The 26,849-nt window shown below is 41.1% G+C and overlaps 3 protein-coding genes across 4 annotated transcripts in view; 1 reads left to right on the top strand and 2 right to left on the bottom strand.

The window, feature by feature from the left end:
• The window catches only part of LOC117280109 (transcriptional repressor ILP1-like), a 31,400-nt gene extending 17,354 nt beyond the window's left edge, over window positions 1-14,046 (top strand). Inside the window, exons 3-4 of one of the 2 annotated variants that reach the window (XR_011415334.1) lie at window positions 12,830-13,497; window positions 13,713-14,046. Coding sequence is in view for 1 of the 2 variants with exons in the window: in XM_070199682.1 (XP_070055783.1) it covers window positions 12,830-13,192 (363 nt within the window). In the remaining variant the exon portion in view is untranslated. Of the gene's footprint in view, window positions 1-12,829 lie in introns of both variants that reach the window. The other variant, XM_070199682.1, reaches the window with a different exon arrangement.
• Window positions 14,047-15,095: 1,049 nt separating this feature from the next.
• Window positions 15,096-22,016, bottom strand: LOC108944970 (DExH-box ATP-dependent RNA helicase DExH12-like). The gene has a single exon (XM_070199681.1). It carries the CDS (start codon window positions 21,704-21,706, stop codon window positions 15,350-15,352), a length of 6,357 nt encoding a protein of 2,118 aa, XP_070055782.1. The 5' UTR covers window positions 21,707-22,016; the 3' UTR covers window positions 15,096-15,349.
• A 4,128-nt stretch (window positions 22,017-26,144) lies between these two features.
• Window positions 26,145-26,609, bottom strand: LOC138909409 (uncharacterized). Its single transcript, XM_070200609.1, has one exon. It carries the CDS (start codon window positions 26,607-26,609, stop codon window positions 26,145-26,147), a length of 465 nt encoding a protein of 154 aa, XP_070056710.1.
• Between the last annotated feature and the right edge of the window lie 240 nt (window positions 26,610-26,849).

The following is a 26,849-nucleotide window of genomic DNA, read 5'->3' as shown; positions in this document are numbered from 1 at the left end:
TCTATCTCTCCATTCCCTTGTACAACTGACCCAAGATATTTAAAACTTTCTTTCCTAGGTATGACTTGCAAATCAAGCCACACGTCTTTGTCCACTACCTGAGTTGCACCACTGAACTTACACTCCAAGTATTCTGTCTTGGTCCGGCTCAATTTGAAACCTTTAGACTCCAGGGTCTGCCTCCAAACCTCTAACATCTCGTTAACACCGCCTCGCGTCTCATCAATCGGAACAATGTCATCTCCAAATAACATGAATCACGACACCTCCCCTTGTATGTGGCGTATCAGTGCGTCGATCGCCAAGGCAAAAGAAAAGGACCAAGGTCCTCATCATAACTGAGAAATGTTCCGTGTACCCTCCCATGGTCCTCACTCGAGTTTTAGCTCCATCATACATGTCCTTAATAGCCCTAATGTATGCAACAGGAACACCTCTAGCCTCCAAACATCTCCACAGAACCTCCATCATACATGCTTCTTGGCATTTTATCATAAGCCCTCTCTAAGTCGATGAATACCATATATAAATCCCTCTTCCTCTCCCTATACTGCTCCATCAACCTCCTAACAATATGAATAGCTTTTGTAGTCGATCGTCCCGACATATATTCATTTTGATTTTCAGAAATAGTCACAATACTTCTCAACCTCAGCTCCACCACTCTCTCCCAAACTTTCATAGTATGGCTTAGTAACTTGATGCCTCGGTAGTTGTTGCAACTTTGGATATCACCCTTGTTCATATACAGCGGGGCCATCGTACTCCATCTCCATTCTCCGGGCATCTTCTTCGTCCTAAAAATGACATTAAATAACCCAGTGAGCCACTCCAAGCCCGTCCTACCCACGCTCTTCCAAAATTCCATTGGGATCTCGTCTGGACCGATTTCTCTCCCATTGCTCGTTTTATGCATAGCCCCCTCAACCTCTTCGACTCTTATACGCCTACAATACCTAAAGTTCCTACGACTCTCTGAGTGTTCTAAGTCGCCTAGTTCAATGATCACATCCCCCTCTTCGTTCAAAATTTTATGGAAGTAAGTCTGCCATCTTCTTCGAATAAGTGCCTCATCCAACAAAGCTCTGCCTTCCTCGTCCTTTATGCACTTCATTTGGTCCAGGTCACGGGCCATACTATCTCGCACCTTGGCTAGCCTGTACAACTTTTTATCCCCTCATTTGCCTCCAAATTCTTCATATAAGCGTTCAAACGCGGCCGTCTTGGCCGCAATAACTGCTAACTTTGCTTCCTTCTTACCCATCTATACCGCTCCCTATTCCTCCTCTTCACCTCCTTGTCCATACTCTCCCGAAGCTTCAGATATGCCGCTTTCTTGGCTACTACCTTGCCTTGAACCTCAGTACTACACCACCAATCCCCTTTGTGGCCACCAGAGGAGCTCTTCGAGACCCCTAATACCTCTCTAGTAGCCTCCCTAATGCAATTCGCAATCGCGGTCCACGTACCACTCGCGTCCCCGCTACTCCTCCATGCTCCCATAGCCATCAACCTATCCCCCAACTCATGTGCTCTATATTAGTCAAAGCTCCCCACTTGATCCTAGGTAGACCAAACACAACCCTCTTCTTACGCTTCCTCATGATCTCCGAGTCCATGACCAGAAGTCTATGCTGAGTCGTAAGGTTCTCACTTGGGATGACCTTGCAGTCCGTGCCTAGAACTTTATCAGACTTCCTGAAGAGTAGGTAATCAATCTGGGTCCTGGGTCCTGGCCACCGAACTCTAAAAGGTGACCAGATGCTCCTCCTTCCTCGGAAAAGTGGAAACTAGACTTAGCTATCACTTAATCAAAAGCCTTAGCAAAATCCAGAAATGAAGTACCACCTCCGTTTCTAACACCGAAACCGTAGCCGCCATACCCGTCATCGTAGCCCCCAGACGACGCCCCAATGTGGCCATTAAAATCTCTTCCTATGAAAAGTGGCCATTAAAATCTCTTCATATGAAAAGCTTTAGTATGGGAATACCACGCACAACCTTGTCCAAATCCTCCCAGAAACGCCTTTTGACCTCTTCGTCCAAGCCACTTGAGATGCGTACGCACTAATAACGTTTAAAGTAAAACTCCCAACAACTAGAATAATGCCCATCAACCTATTGTTCACCCTCCTAACCTCCACCACTAGCTCTCGAAGATCCCTATCAACCAAAATACCTACCCCGTTCTTGCCCCCCACACGTCCAGAGTACCAAAGCTTAAACCCGTCTACATCCCGTGCCTTATCTCCCACCCATCTAGTCTCCTGGAGATAAGCTATATTGACCTTTCTTTTCTGGAGAATCTTCGCTAACTCCACAGACTTTCCCGTCAAAGTCCCTATGTTTCCGAGACCCAACTCTCAACCTGGAGGCATCCTTACCACCCTTACCCCTCTTGCCCCCTAGGACATGACCTTACCCTACCATCGTTCAGTACAACCACTATAATCTAATACACACTAAGCAGGAAATACCACAGAAGTAGCGGCTGGCTAAAAAAATAGTGCAAACAGTCCGAAACTAAAAAACACAGAAGGACACAACTAATGAACTAGGAATGATAGTAGCAGCAAGGTATGTGAGACTAAGTACCCTAAAGAATGCTAAAAAGGTCCGCAAACAAATACAAGTGAGTTAAACAGATTAATCACAATTAGAGCACAACAACTAATAAGGAGCACACTGGAGGCAAAGCAACAAGTAACGGAATACCGAAACAGAATATAACAAAATAAGAACGCACCAGGAACAAAGCAACATGTTTCACAGAATATATCGAAAACAGAGTATAACAAAACAAGAACACACAAAGCAACAGGTCACAACAGAGTATATCAAAGGCAGGGTGTACAAAAAAAGAACGTAGAACCCGGTTTATGGACGACGTCGTGATAGTCACTGGAGGTGATGGGTCCGGTCGTCGGAGAGTTTCCACTAGTAGTACAAATTTGGCCGGAAAACACGCTGGCGTCTAGGTGAAACTTTGCCGGAGTTATGGCAGCCTTGTTCCCTGTAGTCCAGATCAAGAACAAAAACAAAACACACACCCACAGAAGGTTGGGGAACGAGGGAGAGGGAGAAAATCCAAAGGGGAAACCTCCTGGTGAGAGGGGAAGGGAACGGAGAAAGAGTGAAAGGGGGAAGAAAGAGAGAGAGATGAGAGTCCAGAGAGAGGTGGGATGGCCGACGAGAACGCCGGTGAAGAGAGGCGGCGGGAAAGAAGGGGAAGAAATAATGGAGATTAGGGGAGAGAGAGAGAGAGGGATGGTAGGCGAGAGAGATGGGAGAGAAGGAGTTAAAACATGATTTTTTGGTAGATAGGACCTCTTCGGCAACCTTTTTATGTAAAAGTTAAATTAAAATAGTAAATTTTGTAACACAAAACAGTCAAGGCAAGATCAACTCGTGAGTGACACGGAAATTTTGCTTTCTTTTAAAAAACTATTTACTTACATCAAAAGTTAAAACTTTATTAACGGTAAGCTATCCTAGTCTTACATGTTCTCTTTGCATTCAGAACCATCCTCATTAATCTTGGAGGGTTCTATGCTATTAATAGATGATGATGCACAAAGCTTAAATTCATTAGGGAGTAACTTATCGAAGAGAACCAATCAGAGTTTAAGAGATTATATCAAAGAGAACCATTCTATTTTAATTGTAATACATACAAATAAAAATACGCGTACACTCACTCACAATGGAGGTTGAAAAGAGAGGAAGAAGGAGAAAGAAAATGCAAGAGAGGAGATAAAAATGCATTTTTTGTTGGCTTGGAATTCTTTGGGAGGTTTGGGAGAGGTTCTTCAATGGAGGTTGAAAGGAGAGAAAGAGAAAAGAAAATGAAGGGGAGAAAAAAAACTAAAAATATAAAACTAAAATAAGTGGCAGGGGAGGGGTATAACTACCCCATTTCGTATAGTTCAGGGACAATTTTTGACCCTTTCTAGAAAAAAGGGATGGGGATGGGGGTGGGCGTGGGGTGGCCCAGGTGGATTTTAAAAAAAAGAGAAATATTTTTTCAAAATAAAAAAATTCGGAAATTGCGTCCGTTAGTGAAATAGGGTACCCTTTAGGTCATGACAGGGGCACAAATGATGCCAACTTTTAACGGAGGGTAAACCTGTCCTATTTCAAATAGTCGAGTTGATCTAAATGCCTCCATCTCCTGCATATTTTGCCTTTACCCTCCTAGGCCTATCTCAAACACTCGCAAAACCAAAGATATTAAAACTGTTCTTCTCTGTTCAATGACATCAAATTAGTTATCTTCATCTCTCTGATTTCAAAGGACCTTTCCCCAGTCAGGAAGAAATGCACTTCTTGCCATCCTATCGTCTTATTCTTGCCTCTCTTTCTCATACATCGTAACCTGAGACTAGGTTTAAGTTACTCAGCTATTCCAGCAAAACTAATGGATGCTAAGGATTAGGCAATAAAAGGCCAGTAGGTAAGAAAATCATGGGAAAAGGAAAGCACAGAAAACAGTAGGAAAGAAGAGATTAGCAGGAGAAAATTTAGTGATGATCAAGACAGTCGAAGAGTAATCAGGAAGTTTGTGGGAAGTTAGATTACGATAAGTAATGCCGGAGAAGGCACACTTCCCAAGAGAGAGTCCATCCTAGCCCCAACGTGGTCAGGTAGGTTATTAGTCCCTTGTTTACCTAGCATAATGTCAGTGTTGGTTTGAAGTAACAAAAAATGAGATAGCTATGTTAAACGTTTATACTTAATAGCTTATAGAATGGAGTAATACTGACGTTATTATGCGTTTATACATATGGAAATATAACACCCCGGAAAATTTCGAAGTACTTAAGCGCTATTAAGAAAGTTGATGTGCGCTAATTTTATTATTTTGTGTGCAGACGAGAACTATTAATGGGATGGATATCAATTGGATATGATAATAAGTGTACGAGTCATATTATAAGTGATGTGAGGTCTAGGGAGAGTCCTAAGTCCAAGTCAAGTTGAAATTTTCATGATAGACTAAAGTTGCAAATGAGTACGCACAAGACCAAATTTTGGACGAGCATATATACATATATATAAGGAGTTATGTGGTGGATCACCTATCAAATTAAAGGTCTTTGAGTATAATTTCTAACGCTTCAAACCGTTTGTCATTTGGATATTCCTACAAGAGGTTATGACCAAATTACCAAAGGCTGGCGGAGGAGCCTGCGGATGCGAAGCATCCAAGGCAGTGTCCGAAAGAGAGGCTAGCAGTGAAGTGCTGCCATAGTGTCCAGGTCCGCATCCGAGCTTCAAAGAGGAGTGAAGTGGGGATGCGAAGCATCCAGGGCCGCATCCGAAACCCAAAAATCTGGGCCTATAAGATTTCATCATCAAATCCTCAAGAACACAAAAATCACCAAAGTTGTGATTTTTCAAGATTGATCTACTAGAGGTAATTCCAATGCTTCAAACTCGTTTAATATGAGTAGTTAGAAGTATTTGAAGCATTTGTTGCAAGTTTTAAGGGTTGAAAGATTGGATTATAAAAATCTAGTTCATGGAATGAATAGTACTTTTGAGAAAATAAGGGAGAAGGTGAATGGTAATCTTGGCGATGAAATTTATGAATACATTGAACCTATGGGATTTGTTACTAATATTGGTCTCATTGGATGTTATTATTGTAGATTGAAGTTGATTAGTGTAGTGCATCATTGTAGTATCATTAAGGGAAGAATTTGAGGTATGTTGGCTGAACTTTCTCTCTTGGAATTGAATTCCAAAATATTTCCGTAAGATCAAGTATGATTGGCTCAAGATTCCTAACTCTTACATTCTGGGTTATTCCCTATAAATTTGATTATCCCGAATGAGCCTTATGTCGAAATATAGATGTTCCAAGTATGGGTTGTGTATTAATATGTTATGGCTTTGAGTCATGTTTCAATGAAAGATAGTATGCCAAAATGTGTGTGAAATCTCAATATTCTTAAGACTCTTAATTGGTCATATGTGTACCTAAAGTCTTGATTGGGAATGTCTTATTATTGATAACCTATAAAGATGGTTGGAAGTGAAATCAGTGAATTGGGGGATATAAAGTGTGATCAACGTGCCAATAGTGAAAGGCATACTTGTGGCCAATGGTGCCGATGTAATGAAATAATGTGAGAAAGATTATGAATGAGCTTTGACTCAACTATTCCAAAATTTACTTCGACAATATAATCGGCTAAAAGTTTATGAACTCAAGTGATGCACATATGTGGCTGTTTTAGCTAATGTTATGCTTTGTAAGTAATTTTCAATGTGCTTTGCATTCTTACATATTAATGAGTGGAAATTGTGTATGATTTTAATTTGTGCTTTGATTGCCAATCACTTTACTCCATTTATTGGAAAGGAATTGATTATGTTTAGCCTTTATTACTAATGAACTTAAAGTTATGATTTCCGGAATATTCCACTTGTTGATAATTATGATAATGATCTATGAAAGGGAAGAAATGAAAGTGTGGAATATAAAATACGGCCATTGTGCCATGAATAAAGAATCATATGTTTGGCCAAGAGAGCCAATGAAATAATGATGTTGTAAGTGGTTGAAAGTACGGATTAGGTGCTATGTGATGTGAAAGGTTATGAGATGTACGTATTTGTACTTTTGTTTCCAATGTGTTATGAAACCCTATGGACTGTCTTTGAAACGCATAGGTATATGGTGTTATGAAACCCTATGGACGGTCTATGAAACGCATAGGTATATCGTGTTATGAAACCCTATGGACGGTCTATGAAACGCATAGGTATATCGTGTTATGAAACCCTATGGACGGTCTATGAACGCATAGATATATTGTGTTATCAAATCCTGTGGACGGTCTATGAAACGCATAGGTACATTGTGCTATGAAATCCATTGTGATATGAAATCCTGTGCACGGTCTATGAAACGCATAGGTGCATTGTGTATAAGAGGTATAGATGTAAGGTATGAATAAACACTATGGACGGTCTATGAAACGCATAAGTGTATAATATGATATGTGAACACTATGGATGGTCTATGAGACGCATAAGTGTATAATATGATATGTGAACACTAATAACGGTCTAATGAGATACATTATTAATGCAGACAATAGGTGCCCCCTTTTGTTGTCCTTGTTTGTACAGGTTGTTTCAATTACATTATATTATATGTTCCACGTATAGATTATATGGGCATTCTATTTTGAAAGAGGATTTCTAGCTATACATACTAGTGCTATTCGACAGTACTAACGTCCCTTTTGCCGGGGGCGCTGCATCTTTAATGGATGCAGGAGGTTCTACAGCAGGTGGCATTGATAAGTAATAGCAGTACACTCTTTTCAGCTGATTTGGTGAGCCCCACTTCATTTCGGGGTCATGTATCTTTTGTTTCTCATGTACTTTGTGGTTGAGGTATAGCCGGGGCCTTGTTGCCGGCATTTCCATATTACTCTTTAGTTGTACTTAGAGGCTCCGTAGACAGGTTGTGGGTGGTATTTGATGTTGGGAATTGGATTAGAACTGTTGTTATTTGGCAACATGTTTTTCATTAAATCTATAAACTCGTACTATTTCGAAAATATTGAATGATGTTGTTAATGGGAATGAATTGGAAGCGGTTAATGAAATCTCTTCGGTATTTGATTAACGGAGTACATATCCTCTTTATTCATGAATGAATCTGGGTAGAATGAAATATAACAGGCTTGCTCAGTCGAGTTCACTAGGTTGAGCGCCGGTCGCGCTCCTCGGTTTTGGGGTGTGACAGGAAGCTTCTCTCTTTACTGTTTAGTTTGTAGCAATAACGTATATAATGTTACGCGGCGCCTTCCTGAAGTTCCTTGGAAGGGCGATGTAAGTCTAAGCAACCGATGTCAGTGCGGTTGCTATGCGCCAACTGAGGTCCTCACCGTACGCTAGACTAGATTGTCAGTGCCGTACGGGAAAACCAATGTCGTGAGCAAATGAGCAGCGGAAAATGAGCAATTGATGATGAAAGCTGATGATTGTATTGATGATGATGAAAGCTATTACAAGATGCAATGCGGTGTCGGGGGGGCGAGACACCAGTACAGAGAATTGTTTGAATGTTTGAATGCTTTGGTCCCCCTTAATAATGCTTAAAAAAAAATAAATCAAAGTTACATGAGTTGACCTAAGAAAGCTGTAGAAGCACACTGAAAATGAATGAAGTAAAACTACTCTATGGAAGCAAGTCCGATGGCAGCAACATTGTCTTGAGCATCAGGGTCTGCGCGCGCATTGCTGTGGGCGCGCGCGACACTATTTGGATCTGCCAGCGGCTGGGCACTGGTGCTTGGCATTGGGTCTGCGCGCGGGGCACTGTCTGTGCGTGCGGCGCTGTTGGTAACATGATGGTTTGTGCGCGCGGCATTGTCGGTGCGCACGGCACTAATGGCATTGGCCAGCCGCTGGGCGCTGGCACTGATTATTGGTGGGGCGACAGAGGCGCATGCGCGCTTGTCACTTGGCGCTGCCGAGACCACGGGGCCAACCGTGGCGCTAGGCATTGGGAGGCTTGCCGGGACGCCACGGGGTGCGCCCAAGGGGTCATGGGTCGATGATGGAAAGCAGCCCATGACATTCTCCCCCACCTGAGTTGGCGACGTCCTCGGAGCCTTACCTGCCGGATGATGATGATTGGTCAGGCTCTTGTTGGCTGGGAGGTATGTTCCCCTCGGTGTTGTGAGATGTCCTTCTGAATGATCTTCCATGCATTTCTGAAATGGCCTGAGGCGGCTGACATGGAAGACTGGATGGATTTTCCACGAGGCTGGTGTGTTCAGCTGGTATGTGGATTATGCGCCTTTCAATGGAAAAAGGCCCGATGTAGCTTTGCAAAAGGCGAGTATCTTGGGTCCTCTTTGCAAATAAGTTCCGCCTCGGGGTTCTTACCATCACTTTGTCCCCTGCTTGATGTTGGGCAAAGTGAAGGTTTTGTTCGGCATACCTCGTTGCCCTCTCTTGGGCTTTGACAAGATAGCTCCGCACTATCTTCAAAGTTTGCTCCCATTCTGTCGAGAAACTGGCAGCTCGATGAGATGATGGCACGTTTGGTGCATTCACATTTTGTGGGAGTAATGGTTGCTGTCCGGTAACAATTTCAAAAGCGCTTTTGTTTGTATGGGCGCACTTTTGTGAATTGAAATACAGCTGAGCAGCATCCAGAAGCTTCACCCAATGTGTTTGTGATCCAGTTGCAAATTGGCGGAGATATTCCTCCAGCATGTCATTGAACCGGTCTGTTTGATCATATGTTTGCTGATGATGATGGTTTGAGTTGTAATTCAATTTGGATCCGAGGCAACTGAAGAGTTGGGTCCAAAATTTGCTAGTGAAGCGTGGGTCGCAGTCACTAATGATGTTGCTGGGCATACCCCAATGTTTGACAACATGAGAGAAGAAGAGTCGAGCTGTATCTTCTGCCGATATGTTCTGTGGAGCTGCGATGAAGGTAGCATACTTGGAAAATTGGTCTACTACCACCATGATGGTTGCATGATTTCCGACCTTGGGTAATCCTGTGATGAAATCCAGGGAAATGCTTTCCCAAGGTCTCTGTGAGACAGGTAGCGGCTCCAAGAGTCTCGCTTGTGTTGAGTGATCCGACTTGTCCTTTTGGAATTCTTGACAAGTCTTCGCACAATGAGGGGCGCCATGAGCTGTTGGTCGCCGATGATGTGATATTTGTTTGATGATGTTGAGGGCAGCCGGAACCGTGGGTTCAGGTCTGTTGGTTCCCTCCTTTAACTGCATGGCCGTGATGTTTCCAGCGGCCATCTTCATGGGTATGCACGGTATGGTGCGGGGTTTGGCCCCGTTGTCTCCCATCATTAGGAGCATGTTGGCATATGGTACCGAGATGGTGTTTGTTTGCCTGAGGAATTCCAATCCCACTATCAGTTCGAAGTCATCGATGATAGCTATGCGTAGGTCAAATATTCCCTTGTATGGGCCAAGATTCATTGGCACTTCTTGGGCTATTCCACTCACTGGCTGAGATGAAGAGTTGATAGCCTTGACACGACCCTTGCATTTTTGCACTGTTAGACCGAGGCGTTGCACCTGAGTTGAGGCCAGGTAGTTGTGGCTAGCACCCGTGTCTATCAATGCTCGAATAGATCTGCCGTTTACTTTCATGTCAACGAACATTAGGGTCCTCTTTTGTGATGTGGGAGGCCTTTCGTCCGCCTTTCCTTTCCCTTTCTTGTCGATTGGGAGTGCGTTCTTCTTGGGGTTGCCAGCACTGGTTCCCGCCAAGGTATCATGAATGGAGCCAACAAATGCGTTGAAGGCACCTACTTGATTGGGGCCGTCTGAGTCGGCGGTATCTGACTCGTTTTCAACAATCTGTTGAGCATTGATCTGTGTATTGGGACATTGATTGTTCCAATGTTCCCCGCCGCAATGACGGCATTCTGATGGGGGCTTTCTCCCCTGATTGTTGTTGACTGATGCAACACTATTGCTGCTTGAGGAAGGAGTCTTAGATTTGGATGCACCTCGATCTCCTCCGTTTCTGTTGGGGCCACCGTTGCTAGGTGGGCTCCCATTGTATCCCCCTCGGACAGGCGGCTGGGGCCTATCCTTTTGAGTTTCCAACTGATAATCCCCAAGGCACTCTGCAGCTTGAATGGCCTTGGGCAGGGTATCTACCGGTTGTCTTTGCAGTTCCATACGATTATGAGGTTTCAAACCTTCTATGAATGCGAACAATTTGTCCTTGTCCCCCATATCCCGTATGTTTAGCATGATTGCGGAGAATTCACGCACGTAGTCCCGCACCGACCTGGTGTGGCGGAGTTCACGCAACTTTCTCCGTGCATTGTATTCCACGTTTTCGGGGAAGAACTGCAGGCGTATGGCGGCCTTCAGTTCTGCCCATGTCTGGAGAGTATCTTCACCGGCCCTGATGGCTTCGTATTTGACTCGCCACCAGAGTTTTGCATCGCCTTAAAGATACATGGCAGCAGTTGCTACCTTCTTGGATTCCTCCAACTGTCCAACGGCATCGAAGTATTGTTCGATGTCGAAGATGAAGTTTTCCACTTCTTTAGCATCCCGGGCTCCGTTGTATGGCTTGGGCTCCGGAATTTTCATCTTTTGTGGCATGGGGGCAATGTTCATGGCACCCCTGATGTGGTTTTCGCCTTCTTTGAGCAGGCTTTGAAGGGCAGCATTGACAACATTGAGCTGGCCTGTCAAGTTGTCTATGGATTGCTGCATGATGGTCAGTCTGTCTGCCTCTAGTTCCCGATGGGCTAAATCCTCAGCACGCTCCTGTTAGAGGTCCTCGAATTTGCCATGAATTTTGGTTGCCTCGACGGTAGCCGTTTCCCGGTCTTCCTCAGAGTCCTGACTGATGTTTGCTATGTCAATTTCTGCCTGCCGCATTCTGCGGTCCAGGTGGTCCAACCTTTTGCACTAGGCTGGTTTTTAGATCAGGCAACGTATCCACGATGGGCCGTAATGCGTCAACCGTTTCTTCTAGGGTCGTGATGCGATCCCCGTAATTCACCATGGTCAGAAATGGTGATGATGATGGAAATGAGTTCCCTCGTCCAATGTCGAGCCTAGGCTCTGATACCAACTGTTACGCGGCGCCTTCCTGAAATTCCTTGGAAGGGCGACGTAAGGCTAAGCAACCGATGTCAGTGCGGTTGCTATGCGCCAACTGAGGTCCTCGCCGTACGCTAGACTAGATTGTCAGTGTCGTACGGGAAAACCAATGTCGTGAGCAATTGAGCAGCGAAAAATGAGCAATTGATGATGAAAGCTGATGATTGTATTCATCATAATGAAAGCTGATGATTGTATTGATGATGATGAAAGCTATTACAAGATGCAATGCGGTGTCGGGGGGGAGAGACACCAGTACAGAGAATTGTTTGAATATTTGAATGCTTTGGTCCCCCTTAATAATGCTTAAAAAAAAAAACCAAAGTTACATGAGTTGACCTAAGAAAACTGTAGATGCACACTGAAAATGAATGGAGTAAAACTACTCTATAATTACAATGAAAAGGACTTAGTCTTCTATGGAAGCAAGTCCGATGGCAGCAACTTTGTCTTGAGCATCAGGGTCTGCGCGCGCATTGTTGTGGGCGCGCGCGGCACTATTTGGATCTGCCAGTGGCTGGGCGCTGGTGCTTGGCATTGGGTCTGCGTGCGGGGCACTGTCTGTGCGTGCGGCGCTGTTAGCAACATGATGGTTTGTGCGCGCGGCATTGTCGGTGCGCGCGGCACTGATGGCATTGGCCAGCCGCTGGGCGCTGGCACTGATTATCGGTGGGGCGACAGAGGCGCATGCGCGCTTGTCACTTGACGCTGCCGAGACCACGGGGCCAACCGTGGCGCTAGGCGTTGGGAGGCTTGCCGGGACGCCACGGGGCGCGTCCAAGGGATCATGGGTCGATGATGGAAAGTAGCCCATGACAATAATGATGTAAATGCCATGTTTGACTTTCTCAATTCATCAATATAATTTGTAATGAATCAGTATTTTTGTTGTAGCCTCTCCACCCAGCATTTTCTTATTGCTGGGCTTCATTCAATAGTTAAGACTTTTACTTAGTTTAAAAAGAAAGAAATTAATAACATAGCGGGAGGGGATATTTTCCTTTAGGTAGATAACAAAAAATATACGTGAAGGACATATATAAACAACTAAATCTGTTTCGTTTGAACCTTGAATGAAACATGTCATAATTTCTCGCTGTTCTTAGGTTTTCCAAATTATTTGCAATTCAAAATCTTCTAAGGCGAGATGCCTTGATTGTATGTGCTAATTCGGTGACTTTGTTCCTTGCAGCATAAAGCTCCTTGCATTGAGGAACTTGAGGATAAGATGCAGAAGCTTCACAAAGAACGAGCAGCAGCCATCTTAGAAAGGAGAGCTGCCAATAGTGATGATGACATGAAGGAACTAGTAGCTGCTATAAGTGCTGCAAATCAAGTTCTAAGTAAAGGAGGTGGTAATGCAGAAACAATAAAAGCTGTGGCAGCTACTGCTCTAGCTCTAAGAGCAGCTGTGAGGGAAGGAGGGGATTTTCCAGTCGAGGTAGATGAATTCAGTAGAGATGGGAATATGCAAAATCAGATGGATGTGAGCAGAAGGGCAAACGCCCAAGAACGCAGGAGAGCAAGAAATGGTGTTATTAGATGCCAGCTATAGGAAATGATAGATCCTATCCGCCAATAGAAGGAGAATTAGACACTGATGAAAGTGACACCGAGAGCAATGCGTATCGGTCTCAGCGAGATCAATTGCTTCACTCTACTAAAGAGATTTTTGGTGATAAACATGAATACTCTGAATTTTCCATAGTTGTGAGATAGATGGAAGAAAGATTATACTTCAAGCTATCGTGATGCACATGTGTCCCTTTGTATACCTGCTATTTTCTAACCCTATGTGAGGCTGGAGCTTCTGAAGTGGGATCCTCTACATGAAAATGCAGATTTCATGAATATGAAATGGTAAGTGCATTCCTCTCAAATTTTGTAAATACTGGTCTCAGGGGTTGTGAGAGGAAACTTTTCCTTGTCCGACTATGGGACTTCCTTTCTGGGACCTAGAAGTTCGTAGCATTATAATTTAATGTCTGAGTAATCTATAGAAAATGGAAAAGAAGATGCCAGCAAAGATTAATTTGGTGTTTAGTTTTGACATGTGATGATTACACTTGTACCAGGATATGAACAGTAACTTGTGAAAGATGTACGTGTCGAACTCTTTAGTTTGTGACAACTGGTGGTGAGAAATGCAACGGCTACTACAAATTCCAAGCTAGTCAGGTGAGGCCGGTTAGTTTGTGACAGTGGGTTAATATTAGCATTTCAGAAAAAGATTTGGCGTGTACAAGTCCTTTGTATGCTATTAATAAGGTCATTTTGAGATGGAGGCTGGTAATTCGTTAATTTTCTTAACATCGAGTTTGAAATTGATCGATGTTATCGGTTATGCTTATTTTTTCTATTTTTACTTTTGACACCATCCGTTAAGTTTATTATTGACTTTATCTAGGATACATTGGTAATCCAAACTTTTTGCATTTTACATTGTGACGCAATCGTAAAGCACCTTGGGGCAATATGTGGGGCTCCAGTCTCATGAAACCTACTCCTCAAGCGCCCACTCGTATGGTTGAGATGTGTCCAACGCATTACGTATAGGGGATATTTCACAATTCCCGTGCAACTTTTGACAAAAAAAAATTCAAAAGGAAAAGTAAATATTTAAATATTACTAATTACTATTGTGGTGATAGGTTAGACATTAACCTTTTGTATATTAATAAGCAAAAGACAATTATATGCGAGGTTGGAGCGAAATTTGTCATAACCCTCGAAAGAAAGATGAAGAGCCACACTAGATGAACGTCAAGTGAAATTAGTTAAAGTTAGCTAAACTTCAATTAGTTATTGTCTTGATATATGTGCAGAGGAATTGGGCTTACCTTAGCATAAATAACTACTCCCTCCCTCCCATTTGTGTTATTTGTACATCATGCTACTTTACAATTTTGAATTTAAGAAAATGACCTTTTTAGATCTTTTATGTGTAATCATAAAATTAAAAACAAGTTTGCATCCCATTTGATGTGGCATAGTTTGACCGACCGTGATGTTTAAGAAAAAAGAAAGATTTTTGAAACTTATGATCTAAAGCAAGCCATAAATATTTCTGTGGCTATAAATAATCTCATTAAGTATAAAATGAGAAGTATAAAGTTAAATTGTTCTAAATATAAGGAGTCATTATTTACCAAAAAAATATGGGGTGTCATTTTTTCCGGGTCAGACTAAAAAGGAAAGCGTACGACATAAATTGAGACAACGATCCTTTACCATCATCATTTGACTGTTACGAAGGCTATCGCTTCTGTTCAATATATAATGACGGAAGTCAGCTATGGTTGGTTAATCCTAAGGTAAAAACTAAGATGTATATATCGGAAGATTCATAACACCAAGCAACAGGGAAGGGAGAAGACAGAAATCTCCAAGTGAGAAACACAATAATGATATCAAATGAACATAAAATGCCATCTTACCAGCATTAAAACCAATTACTAAAAGCTATAAAGCAGCTGCAGACAATAGAAATATATATATTTGTTTTTGAGAAGATGACATATTTGTAAATATATAAACAGGAACTACACAAAGCAGTGTAATCCTTCATAACTACAAAGCGAAATACAGACTGAGTTCCTAGCCCTTAAGACCTCACAGACAACAGAAAGCCACATAACTAAACACCAGCTTGTCTATACTCTACAGTAATAAATCAAGCATATAGGGAAAGTTCTCAAAAAAGAAAACTACATCAGACTCTTTCACTGTCCTCTTTAGTCATTGCCGCTTTAACATCAAGTGTAAGAGTATACTCCTGGTCACAACCCAGATAAGAATCACACATGAAATAGAGTGTGTAGGTCCTCGTTCCAGCTTCTGCAGGTGCAGAAAAATTGAGCTTGACACTGGACTTCCTTTGCAGGGTAACTCTCTTAATGGCCAGCAGTTGGTTGCTCTTTGTATCGCCGACAACAAGCCACCATCCTTCTTCCTTGGTCGTGGGATATCTAGGTGCAAAAACAGGTCCAACCTCTGTTCCACCCTCAAGATCTCGCTCAAGGGTTACCTGCACACTCACATCGTCTCCAGCACTCACATTATCACGGTTCAACACATCATATGTCAAATCAATGTTTGGAAACCGATTACAAAACCGGGCAACATCCATAAGCTGTAAGTCCGACATTTGCAAGAGCTCACGCCTCTCGTCATCTTCCATCTCCACTAAATCAAACACTGTTTCTATACTCTTTCCTGGATTTTCTTGGCACTTCTTAGCCAATTCATTTGTAAAGTGTGGAACCTGAAGAAGTATCGAGTCATGTGCCCACGTTCCCTGTGTCAACATCTGGCTCACCTCCATTGCTAGAAGTGCTAGACTAAGCCATTTGTTTCTGGAAATAACATCAACCATTGCTTGAAGCAGCCTAATAGCAGAAAGAAGCACCTGTTGCTGGTCAGAAGCAAGATTTCCACCCAACACTTGCCTAGAAAAATGGGCTTGTAAAAGAGCATTAGCCTTGGTGTGAGGATCTGTGTATTTCGGATTCCTAAAGGAGAAACGCTGGTGATTAATCAACCTTCTTGTCAACTCCTCTTCACCTGGTCTTATCGGCAACCGTTTATACTCCGACGCTGAAGCCAATATTTCCAGTAAGCCCTTCAACTTCGTTTTGGAGGTCAGGGAAGAGCTAAATCGCTCTATTGTCGTGTAACTGATATAATAGTATGACGCTATCATGCCAAGGTTCAAAGGTGAAAGCAAAAAGTCATCCTCAACAGCAACGCATTTGCTTGCCTCCAAGTCACTGATAGCATTCTCCACCAGCTCTGAGAGGTGGTCCGACAGATGCCTGTGACTAACACCCTGCAGATTGTAGTAGTTTGGATTCTGTGTCAGCCTTCTATACATGAAGGTCCATGTTAGGTAATCCACCGCATCCTGCTTGTTCTGAATAACTCCCACAATCACCTCAGCAATCAAATTGTCATGGAGATAGTGTTGCAGATGGCTTTCAACTGGGAATGCATCATACAAGAACTTCTTGTAGTAGTCCTTGCGTGGTGCATGGCAAAGGATGACACACTTCCCACAGCTATCTACAAGAGGTCGACTCGCATGACCCATCATCTTCAACAAATCAGTAACTGGATAATCAGTGTGCATATTTTCCCTACCATCATAGTACTGTGTTCCCGTCACCACCACCAAATGGGCAGATAGTGGTACTCCCCAACACATTGTACTGTCCATTACACATACTTGAATCCATCCAGTTTCAAACAACGTCTTCACTATTTCCTGATCACTGCCGCTCAATCCGTCATGCAAGTAGCCCACACCATACTTGAGTGTCTCTTTCAGCATAGGTTCATTGATCCTCTCCACAAAAGGCTCCAGCTCTTCTGCAGATCGTAGCAGAAACATGGGTGTGTCTTCTCTGTCCATACTAGAATAACTCATCAGATCTACAGCAGTCAAGCGCACATGCTTCCTCATGGGGACGTACACAATTGCAGGCTTTCCTTTCCTTGCATGTTGGACAATTGCAGTATATGTGTGTTTTGTCATGGCTTGCATCCTAGCTTCAAAGTTAGCAATATCAACACCTTGAATGTGTATATCCAGTGGCACGGGCCTAACACCAGAAGGAAAGTTGAAGAGCCCATGAGATGTAGCCCCAATCCATTCTCCCAAATCCTTGGCATTAGCTAGGGAAGTTGACAAAGCAACGATGCGGATCTTGTTCTCAACCTGGCTTGAAATATATCTCATCCGAGAGACAATCACCTCCAGGATTGGGCCACCTTGACCACCAATCAGGTGCAATTCATCAATAATGAAAAGACCGACTTGCTGAACATGCTTTCGCTGTTTCCAGCGACGAGATAAAGCATCCCATTTCTCAGGCGTGCTGATAATTAACTGACCCTTCTCTAACAGCTTCAGATCTTTGGCAGTCTCCCCAGTTAATTTAACAACTCTAATTCCCAGAGAGTCTCCAAATTTCTTCTTCCAATCACTGAACCGCTCCTTGGCCAGAGCCTCTAGTGGAGCTATATACACAGTACGACTGATATTATCAGGTCCTTTCTGATGATTCCTCAATATGGCAAATTCAGCGCAAATGGTCTTCCCACTACCAGTTGGAGCTGCAACCAAGACATTGTCATTTGAATTGTACAAAACGGTGAATACCTGAGTCTGAACCGGATTGAAATGCTTAAAATCTTGATAAAGTGCTTCATATGCTGGATGCCTCAATGCAGTAACTGGAAGAGGTTGTAAGTCTAGTAACTCAGTGGGAGGAAGATATTTTTCTGGCAAAGTCAGGTGTAGGAAAGAGACTGGCAAAACAGTCTCAGACCCTAGCCACCTGTCAGAGACAACACGAATGAAATACTGAAGGGGCAATGGCTCATATATTGGGACTGTGAAGTTCAAAGTATGGTCTTCATCAATATACTGCTTCTTCAGCATGAAACATTCATGATGAAGAATATATTCCCCATCATTGTCTTCAACAATCACCCAGAAAGGTTCTACAAAACCATGGACCACGTCCTCCCACTGGAAATCCGGTGTAATGGTCAATTCTACCCTCAAGACTGACCGGGTAATTGGCTGAACATGTGCTGCGAGGTTCAGCTTCGGGAACTGATGAATACACTTGTGTAACGTTCTACCCTTCTTCGGGAACCGGATAAGCTCTCCCAACTCTTGTGATGAAAGATCGTAATAACGCTCCCAAGCAAGATCTTTCTTCTCCAACTTCATCAAGATCTCATTTGAAATGTCGTGGAATTGGCGGAGTGGTGTCTGTACGCTCCACATCCTCTTACTTATCATTTTGCACCATTTCAAGGCCTTCTCAGCTAACTTAGCCCATCCTCTCTTCAGAACAATCTCAAAAAGGGCTCGCATCAGACGTGCAGCACTCTGAGATATATAAACCATGTCGGATGACAGAGATAACCCTTCAAGCTTCAGCCGTGAAATATACGCCTGCAGTAGAACATTGATCTTGGCGCTAGGCTCCTCAAGACTCTCTTTTACCGGAATAGGGACACGATCTAGAAGCTTTGCCAATTCTATTTTCTCATCTTGTCTGACTGTTACATATTTGAATTCCTCACTAAGAGAGAAAAGCCTACAAAATTCAATATCACCTGTGATGGGCTTCAAATGCTCATTGTACGTGGAAATTGTCCCATGAGTTATGTAATAATAGCTCGCAATGCGCCCCAGGTCAGTCATCTGGAAATATCCACTTCTCTTATCGTACTTAACCAAGTTACTCTTGTCCAGCAACGTAGCAGCAGAATAAACCAAGTCAGCACGCCTTCCCTCCAAAGCATAATCAGTTTCGAGGGCATCCGCAGCTAGACCATAAAGTGTGGGATTCTGTACCATGCGAACATAGAGGTAAGTATATAGGAGCCACTTGCATGCCTCTTTGACATTCTGTACTGTCCCAAGAACAATCTCTGCATTCAATTGATCAGCCAACTTGGATATAAACTGACTTTCAATAGGAAGCTGTTCATTCATCAAAGAAAGATAATATTTCAGTTCACTGTGTCCAGTTATGATGATTCCTTCACCATAAGTGTCATACTGAGGCCTTCCAGCACGGCCAAGCATTTGCATAACATCAAGAGGACTGAGTTCAGTCCATGCTCCTTTTTCAGGATTGTAAATCTTGGTACCTTTTATAATAACAGTATGTGCAGGTAAATTTACACCCCATGCTAAAGTTGCAGTTGAGACCAACACTTGCACATGTCCATCAGCAAAAAGCTCCTCCACAAGCTGCCGATCAGTTCTGACCAAACCCGCATGGTGAATTGCAAAACCATATGGTAAAAGATCTTTGAGATCATTGCTCTTGATAAGCTCAGTTTGAGACTGTAAAATTTCCCGAGTTAAACCATCCTCCTTCAAAAACTTAGTAAGGGTGTCATTACCAAGTGCAGCATGCCGGATTGCTCGAGCTGTTTTAGTTGTTTCCTTCCTAGAATGAACAAAAATAAGCACCTGATGCTTTCCTGCAACATTAATCACCTTCTCATAGCAAATATCATTCATCAACTGGAACCTCTGCAGTGGCTTCTTAACAGTAATTCCAATATACTGTTGAGCCAACGGTACAGGTCTATAGCTATTGTCAAAATGGAAGAGTCCTTTATTCAGATCAACTCGCAAAAACAAAGCCACATCCTGATAATTTGGAAGAGTTGCTGACAATCCAACAAGCCGAATATGCTCTTTTGTGATTTCAATCTGTCTGATAGTTCTTGCAATGATACTCTCCAAGACAGGACCTCGATTGTCATGCAGGAGATGTATCTCATCAATAATAACAAGTTTAACAAGCTGCATATAGGTGCGATCACCTGACTTTCTAGTTATAATATCCCACTTCTCAGGGGTAGTCACAATAATTTGAGTCTCTTCAATCTGTTGACGAGTTAATGTTTGATCACCGCTCAACTCTTTCACCTTGACACCGTAATGTTCCAAACGCTTGGAGAGATTGCCAACCACTTCAGAAACAAGGGCTTTAATAGGTGCCACATACACAATCTTATAATTGGTGTGGTTGAATGATCCATCTAAGTTGTGGTTTAGAGCGATTTGCTGAAGTATAGTGAGCATAGCTACATTGGTCTTCCCAGCACCCGTTGGAGCACAGAGCAAGATGTTCTCTGGGGAAAAGAGGGCAGCCTCATATACTTTACTCTGAACCCTATTCAATTGGGTCATCCCACTGAACGCTGGTTGAGCCCACACTGGAATGGAGGAGATCTTCACAAGCTCTTCTCCAGGGGTTAGTGGCTTTGGCTTCAGTGCTGGCACGTGAACTTCCTCATACCCCTTCCTATGATTCCTATAAGACCCCACTGGAAGCTCGCATTTTGTATTTTCCATCGACAGACTACCATGATGAAATGCAAGGCTGTCAAGATCAAGCAGCCGGCGTTGCCCCATTAACCAAGCATTATCATTATCTCTGTCACCATCTTTGAGATGCCGAGCCTCTTCCCTAATGTTTTTCTCCAAATTCAGCTGCCTCTCTTTTGCAGTAGCCCTAGTAGCATACAACTGCTCTAGTACCGCGGCATGATCCGGCCCCAACCGCAACATCTCTTGTTCAATTTCCTTCCTTTTCGATTGGTCTTCAGCCCGTGCAAGACGGGTACACCATACTACCTTTAGCCGATTCCGCAGAAGATATTTGATGAGACTGAACTTATCAAATTGGAGATGCAACAGTAGCTTGGTTTCTACTTCACGATCATCGCCTTCAGCAAGAGTTTTGAGAACCTCTTCAGCAAGCTTTTGGCTCTGTTGCGGATCGATCTGGTGCTCATAAGCTTGAGAGATCTTTCTTTGAAGCCAATAAGCATCTACGTCCTGAACATTCAAGGACATTCCCTCATCCGCCTCACGCATCTCATAATCAGCAATGATAGGCATAGCACCAGAACAGTCGGCATCCAGCACATCATTGTCCTCATCCTCTTCATCATCAAGGTCACTCTCTTCTTCTTCTTCTTCATTCTCCTCAAACTGAACAGCCACACCAACATCATCATCCAGAGGTGCATAGCCATCGCCATCGCCATCGCCTTGATAATCAGTGATGAGTCGCCCAATCGACACCAACTGGTCAAACACCTCATTTGATACGGAATTTAACAGGTTTTCAATCAGGTCTTTCTTCTTATCAGAGTTGGTAAAGTAGTCATTTTTTAAGACAGCCAATATCTCATCAGCTGCAGCAGTAACAATATTCAATGGTTGGCCACCAAGTTGCTGCTGAATGAGGCTGAGCATGGCCTCATAAGCAGCCCTAGCTTGCTTGGTTTTAGGCTGGTAAACACCTTCTTCCTCAGTTGAAGTAAGAACACTTTCAAGTAACCGTCTCTTCTTGCTTTGTCTATGCCAATCAGAGACAAGTAGTGGTTCGCGCTTCCTAGCAGCCTTGTCAGGTCTACCCTTGTAAGCACGATCACCAAATGTTTTGGGGTCTATTTTCCCATAAAGAGACTCAGGTGAGTTGGCTCCGTATTCATACACTGCTTGTGCTTCCAAATGGCCCATCACAAAACCTACACCTAGTTTGAGTTTGAATTTGAATTCTGATGTGAAGTGAATTGGAGGGAGGGAGAATATAAGGGGTGGAGTTCAATTGATGAAATACAATACTCCTATAAGGGATATATATACTAGTTGGCGGAGGAGCTCAATCCCAATTCCAATTGGCCTACATTGCTGGTTTCAATCCCAATCCCAGTCGGAATTGGCGAAGGAGCTATGCCGTTTCAATCCCAATTCGATTTGGATTAAAAAAAAAAAAGAACTGGCTGAGCCTACAACGGCTCTAACCTTAACTACGGGAAACAAATAATTTTATGTACAAACTTAAAATTATAGGTAATATTGTAAGCTCCTAAAAGTAATTTTATTTATCTAATTCATTATCCCGCACAAGTTTTAATACTGTCTTCTTGATTAGTGAAGTAGGGATTCTGACTTAACAATGTGCCAAGATTATAATTTATGAATTTGTAATGTTGAGATTAAGAATAATGCAGGAACCATCACGTAATAAGAAACCGGTGGTTCATTGAAATGTAGGGATTAATACTTTGTTAACACTAGTACCGAATTAGTACCTGCACAATGCACGGACATAAATCATGTCAAATTGTGATTTATTTATTTGGATTATATGCAAATAACCTAAAATATAAATTATTCACATAAAAATTATAGATATTAATTAAGAAGTAGAACATAAAATCATTTCTCAATTAGTGGATAACTTGTTTTCTTTTTCTATATGCAACGAAAGAACTCTTTGATTTTAGTACTTGTATTTTATTTCTTGATTAATATTAAAAATACTAAACATGTCTTGTTATGATATGTCTTATTTGAGTACATTGGATCATATTGTTTCAACAAAATTCTTACTACCCTTTTGTTTTTTCACCAGAAATTCAAAAAAGTCTTATTCTTCTATATATTTATATAAAATTTTTTATGTTTTTGTTCTTTCCTTATAGTTATTGCATTATTCTTTACTTAATATTGTTATAATTTCATGTGATCTTTTATTAGCTTACCAATTTACATAATGTCTAACTCTTTTTTTCTTAATATCTTGCTTATTACCAACAACAACAACGGCGATAAACCCAGTTTGATCCCAACAGGTGGGGTCTGGGGAGGGTAGTCTGTACGCAGACCTTACCCCTACCTAATGTAGGTAGAGAGGTTGTTTCCAATAGACCCTCGGCTCAGGAAGGGCAAGAAGAAGAAGAAGAAGAGGAAAGCAAGGAAGGAAGAAAGATGGAAGAGAAACGAAAAAGGGAGAGATAAAGGATAAGTATTACCAAATAATAGCAACAGGGAATACAATACCTGAGGCGAACAAAACCACATAACGTAATAAAAATCTAAGAATATGAAGGGACATGCATGCTACTAAGACTATCGGTGAACAACTATAAACTACATACTAACCTTCTATCTTAATTCTCAACCTCTACACCCTCCTATCAAGGGTCATGTCCTCAGTGAGCTGAAGCAGCGCCATGTCTTGCCTAATCATCTCTCCCCAGTACTTCTTAGGTCTACCTCGACCTCTTTTCAAACTCTCCAAGGCCAACCTCTCACACCTCCTAACAGGAGCATCAATGATTCTTCTCTTAACATGTCCGAACCATCTCAACCTCAACTCCCGCATTTTATTATAAATTCTAATTAGTTTTTACGGTAATGTTTTACCTATAATAATATCACTTTTTATTTTAAAATGTAACTTTAAATTAGTCTAAAATATTAATACATAGTTCTTTAATTATTTATTTAAAATCTTTGAGTTTTCTTATAATTATTTTTATATTACGCGTAATTAAATTTCTTTCTCTTTAGTTTCAAGATACAAATTTGATTTTTAATTTTCGATAGTAAAATTACCTACATAAGATATTTATTTTATATTTTTAAAAATTTTAATTTGTTATCAAATATTATTTTTCTTTATCTAGTAAAATTTCAATTTCATGGTCTTGTCTATAGTTTGAGTGTTCTCATCATAATTATAAGAAATTTCTAATCTCAAGTTTTGATAGTCTTTTCCTTCCATTTCTAATATTAAAACTTTTTGAATTTTTAATTATTTTTGTTAGTTTTGCTCTTACGTTATCTAATATATTGTATTATCACATTTTTAAATGACTTTTTATTAACTTTTCACTTCATTTAATATTATTTTGCACTACCATCCTTTAATATTATATAGATAGATGTGCAATTTTTTAATTTTAAATAAATATTTATTTTATTTTAAAACTATTGTTCGAAATTCTTAAATTATTTGAATTTGTCAATAATATTTTTAAGTATTTTATATTTACTCTATTTTATTTTCTAAATTAATTCTTAACATAAATTTCTCATATTATCTCTAATTTATTTTTTATTATTCCGTTTTTCATTTTATATTTATATATTAGACTTCAGTGGCCTTATCCATAACATGATCTTTCTTATCATAATATTTCTCATTTCAAATTAAAATAAGTTTTATTTTTTTTGTAGGTGGAACTTTTTATCTTTTTCTTTGTTCTCTATTTGTTCCTTATTTTTGCTATTACATTATTCAATACTTAATATTATATTATCATGTGGCTTTTTATTAGCTTATTTGAATTTAATATTTATTTCTACTACATTTATTTTTATATAATACATATGAAGCTTTAATATTATTTCAATAGTGACTTTAACTCTATTACTTATATTCCAAAATATAAATTTTCTTATCATATTTCAAAAAAAAAAAAAAACTCATATCAAATTCAAATAAGTCTTTTCTTTCTACTTTTTACATTGGACTATATTGTCAAAAAATTATCTTATGCACTCAAACTTAGATTGACCGCACTAATTCAGATATTAATTATAAAAAACTAGTTTCTTATTTATCTGAACACAATATATCTAATTGCTATAACAATATTTTCACTATTATTTATTTCTTACATAATGTTTCCAAAAATAATTATGAAATGAAAGAAAACAAATCATGTGGTTAGTGAATAACTATTAAAATAGGAATCATTATTTTTTAAAAGCTTTTAAACTCTATTTACTATGAAAATAGGAGTTGATCATAATTAATTTCACCATAAATTAAATTTGATCAAATCATATTTGTCTTAATCCTTATTAGATTTGTCCAATTTTTTTTTAGATTTTGTCCTAAAAGATTCAAGTGACTTCTTATTAATACACCATTTGGCTTAATATCAAGCTTGACTATCCTCCTTTTAATATAATAAAATTGTCACGACCCAAAATCTCACTTGTCGTGATGACACCTATCTCAATACTAGACACGCCGACAATCTCAATAAACTACCATATCTTTTAAGTTTGAAAACATAATATTTAAATTTAGCGGAAGAAATCTCACAAATACAGATATAAAATACTCCCAAAACCCTGTGTCACTAAGTACATGAGCATCTAAATGAATACAACGTTTGACTGATAAAATACTGTCTTAAAGTATAGAACAATACAATAACTGAAAGAAAGAGAGTCAAGGTCAGCGGACTCTAGGCAGCTACCTTGATAGTCTCCAATTGATAACACTCTGAGATCTAACAGTCGTCGTGTCCGAAAGTACCTGGATCTGCATACGAGGTGCAGAGTGTAGTATAAGTACAACAAACTCAATAAGTAACCAGACTAACCGCTGGGCTGAAAGTAGTAACGAGCTCCGCAGGTACAGTCCAGTATAGAGATAACAGTACAGAAATATAGGCATGCTTTCAAGTTCAACAGTTAAGCTCAGTACAAGTAAAAAAGATCAATACTGCATGATATGAGGAATATAACATCTCAGTGAAAAACCTTATGTACTCACGATCACAAATCATTTGGTCACTCGGTACTATTTCTGGCCAATCCAGTCTAGGGATATTTCATCCCGTATATATATATATATATATATATATATATATATATATATATATATATATATATATATATATATATATATATATATATATATATATATACACACACACACACACACACATTGACCGACAATCAGTTATTCAGTACCGTATAAGGCGTGTCAGTGCGTCGATCGCCAAGGCAAAAGAAAAGGACCAAGGTCCTCATCATAACTGGGAAATGTTCTGTGTACCCTCCCATGGTCCTCACTCGGGTTTTAGCTCCATCATACATGTCCTTAATAGCCCTAATGTATGCAACAGGAACACCTCTAGCCTCCAAACATCTCCACAGAACCTCCATCATACATGTCCCTTGGCATTTTATCATAAGCCCTCTCTAAGTCGATGAATACCATATATAAATCCCTCTTCCTCTCCCTATACTGCTCCATCAACCTCTTAACAATATGAATAGCTTCTGTAGTCGATCGTCCCGACATATATTCATTTTGATTTTCAGAAATAGTCACAATACTCCTCAACCTCAGCTCTACCACCCTCTCCTAAACTTTCATAGTATGGTTTAGTAACTTGATGCCCCGGTAGTTGTTGCAACTTTGGATATCACCCTTGTTCATATACAGCGGGACCATCGTACTCCATCTCCATTCTTCGGGCATCTTGTTCGTCCTAAAAATGACATTAAAGAACCCAGTGAGCCACTCCAAGCCAGCCCTACCCACGCTCTTCCAAAATTCCATTGGGATCTCGTCTGGACTGATTTCTCTCCCCTTGCTCGTCTTACGCATAGCCCCCTCAACCTCCTCGACTCTTATACGCCTACAATACCTAAAGTTCCTACAGCTCTCAGAGTGTTCTAAGTCGCCTAGTTCAATGATCATATCCCCCTCTTCGTTCAAGATGTTATGGAAGTAAGTCTGCCATCTTCGTCGATTAAGTGCCTCATCCAACAAAGCTCTGCCTTCCTCGTCCTTTATGCACTTCATTTGGTCCAGGTCACGGGCCATACTATCTCGCACCTTGGCTAGCCTGTACAACTTTTTATCCCCTCATTTGCCTCCAAATTCTTCATATAAGCATTCAAACGCGGCCGTCTTGGCCGCAATAACTGCTAACTTTGCTTCCTTCTTAGCCATCTATACCGCTCCCTATTCCTCCTCTTCACCTCCTTGTCCATGCTCTCCCGAAGCTTCAGATATGCCGCTTTCTTGGCTTCTACCTTGCCTTGAACCTCAGTACTCCACCAC

This window comes from Nicotiana tomentosiformis, chromosome 4 (genome assembly GCF_000390325.3).
Source record: "Nicotiana tomentosiformis chromosome 4, ASM39032v3, whole genome shotgun sequence".
Classification (NCBI taxonomy): domain Eukaryota; kingdom Viridiplantae; phylum Streptophyta; class Magnoliopsida; order Solanales; family Solanaceae; genus Nicotiana; species Nicotiana tomentosiformis.
This window is presented reverse-complemented; position numbering and strand designations above follow the sequence as displayed.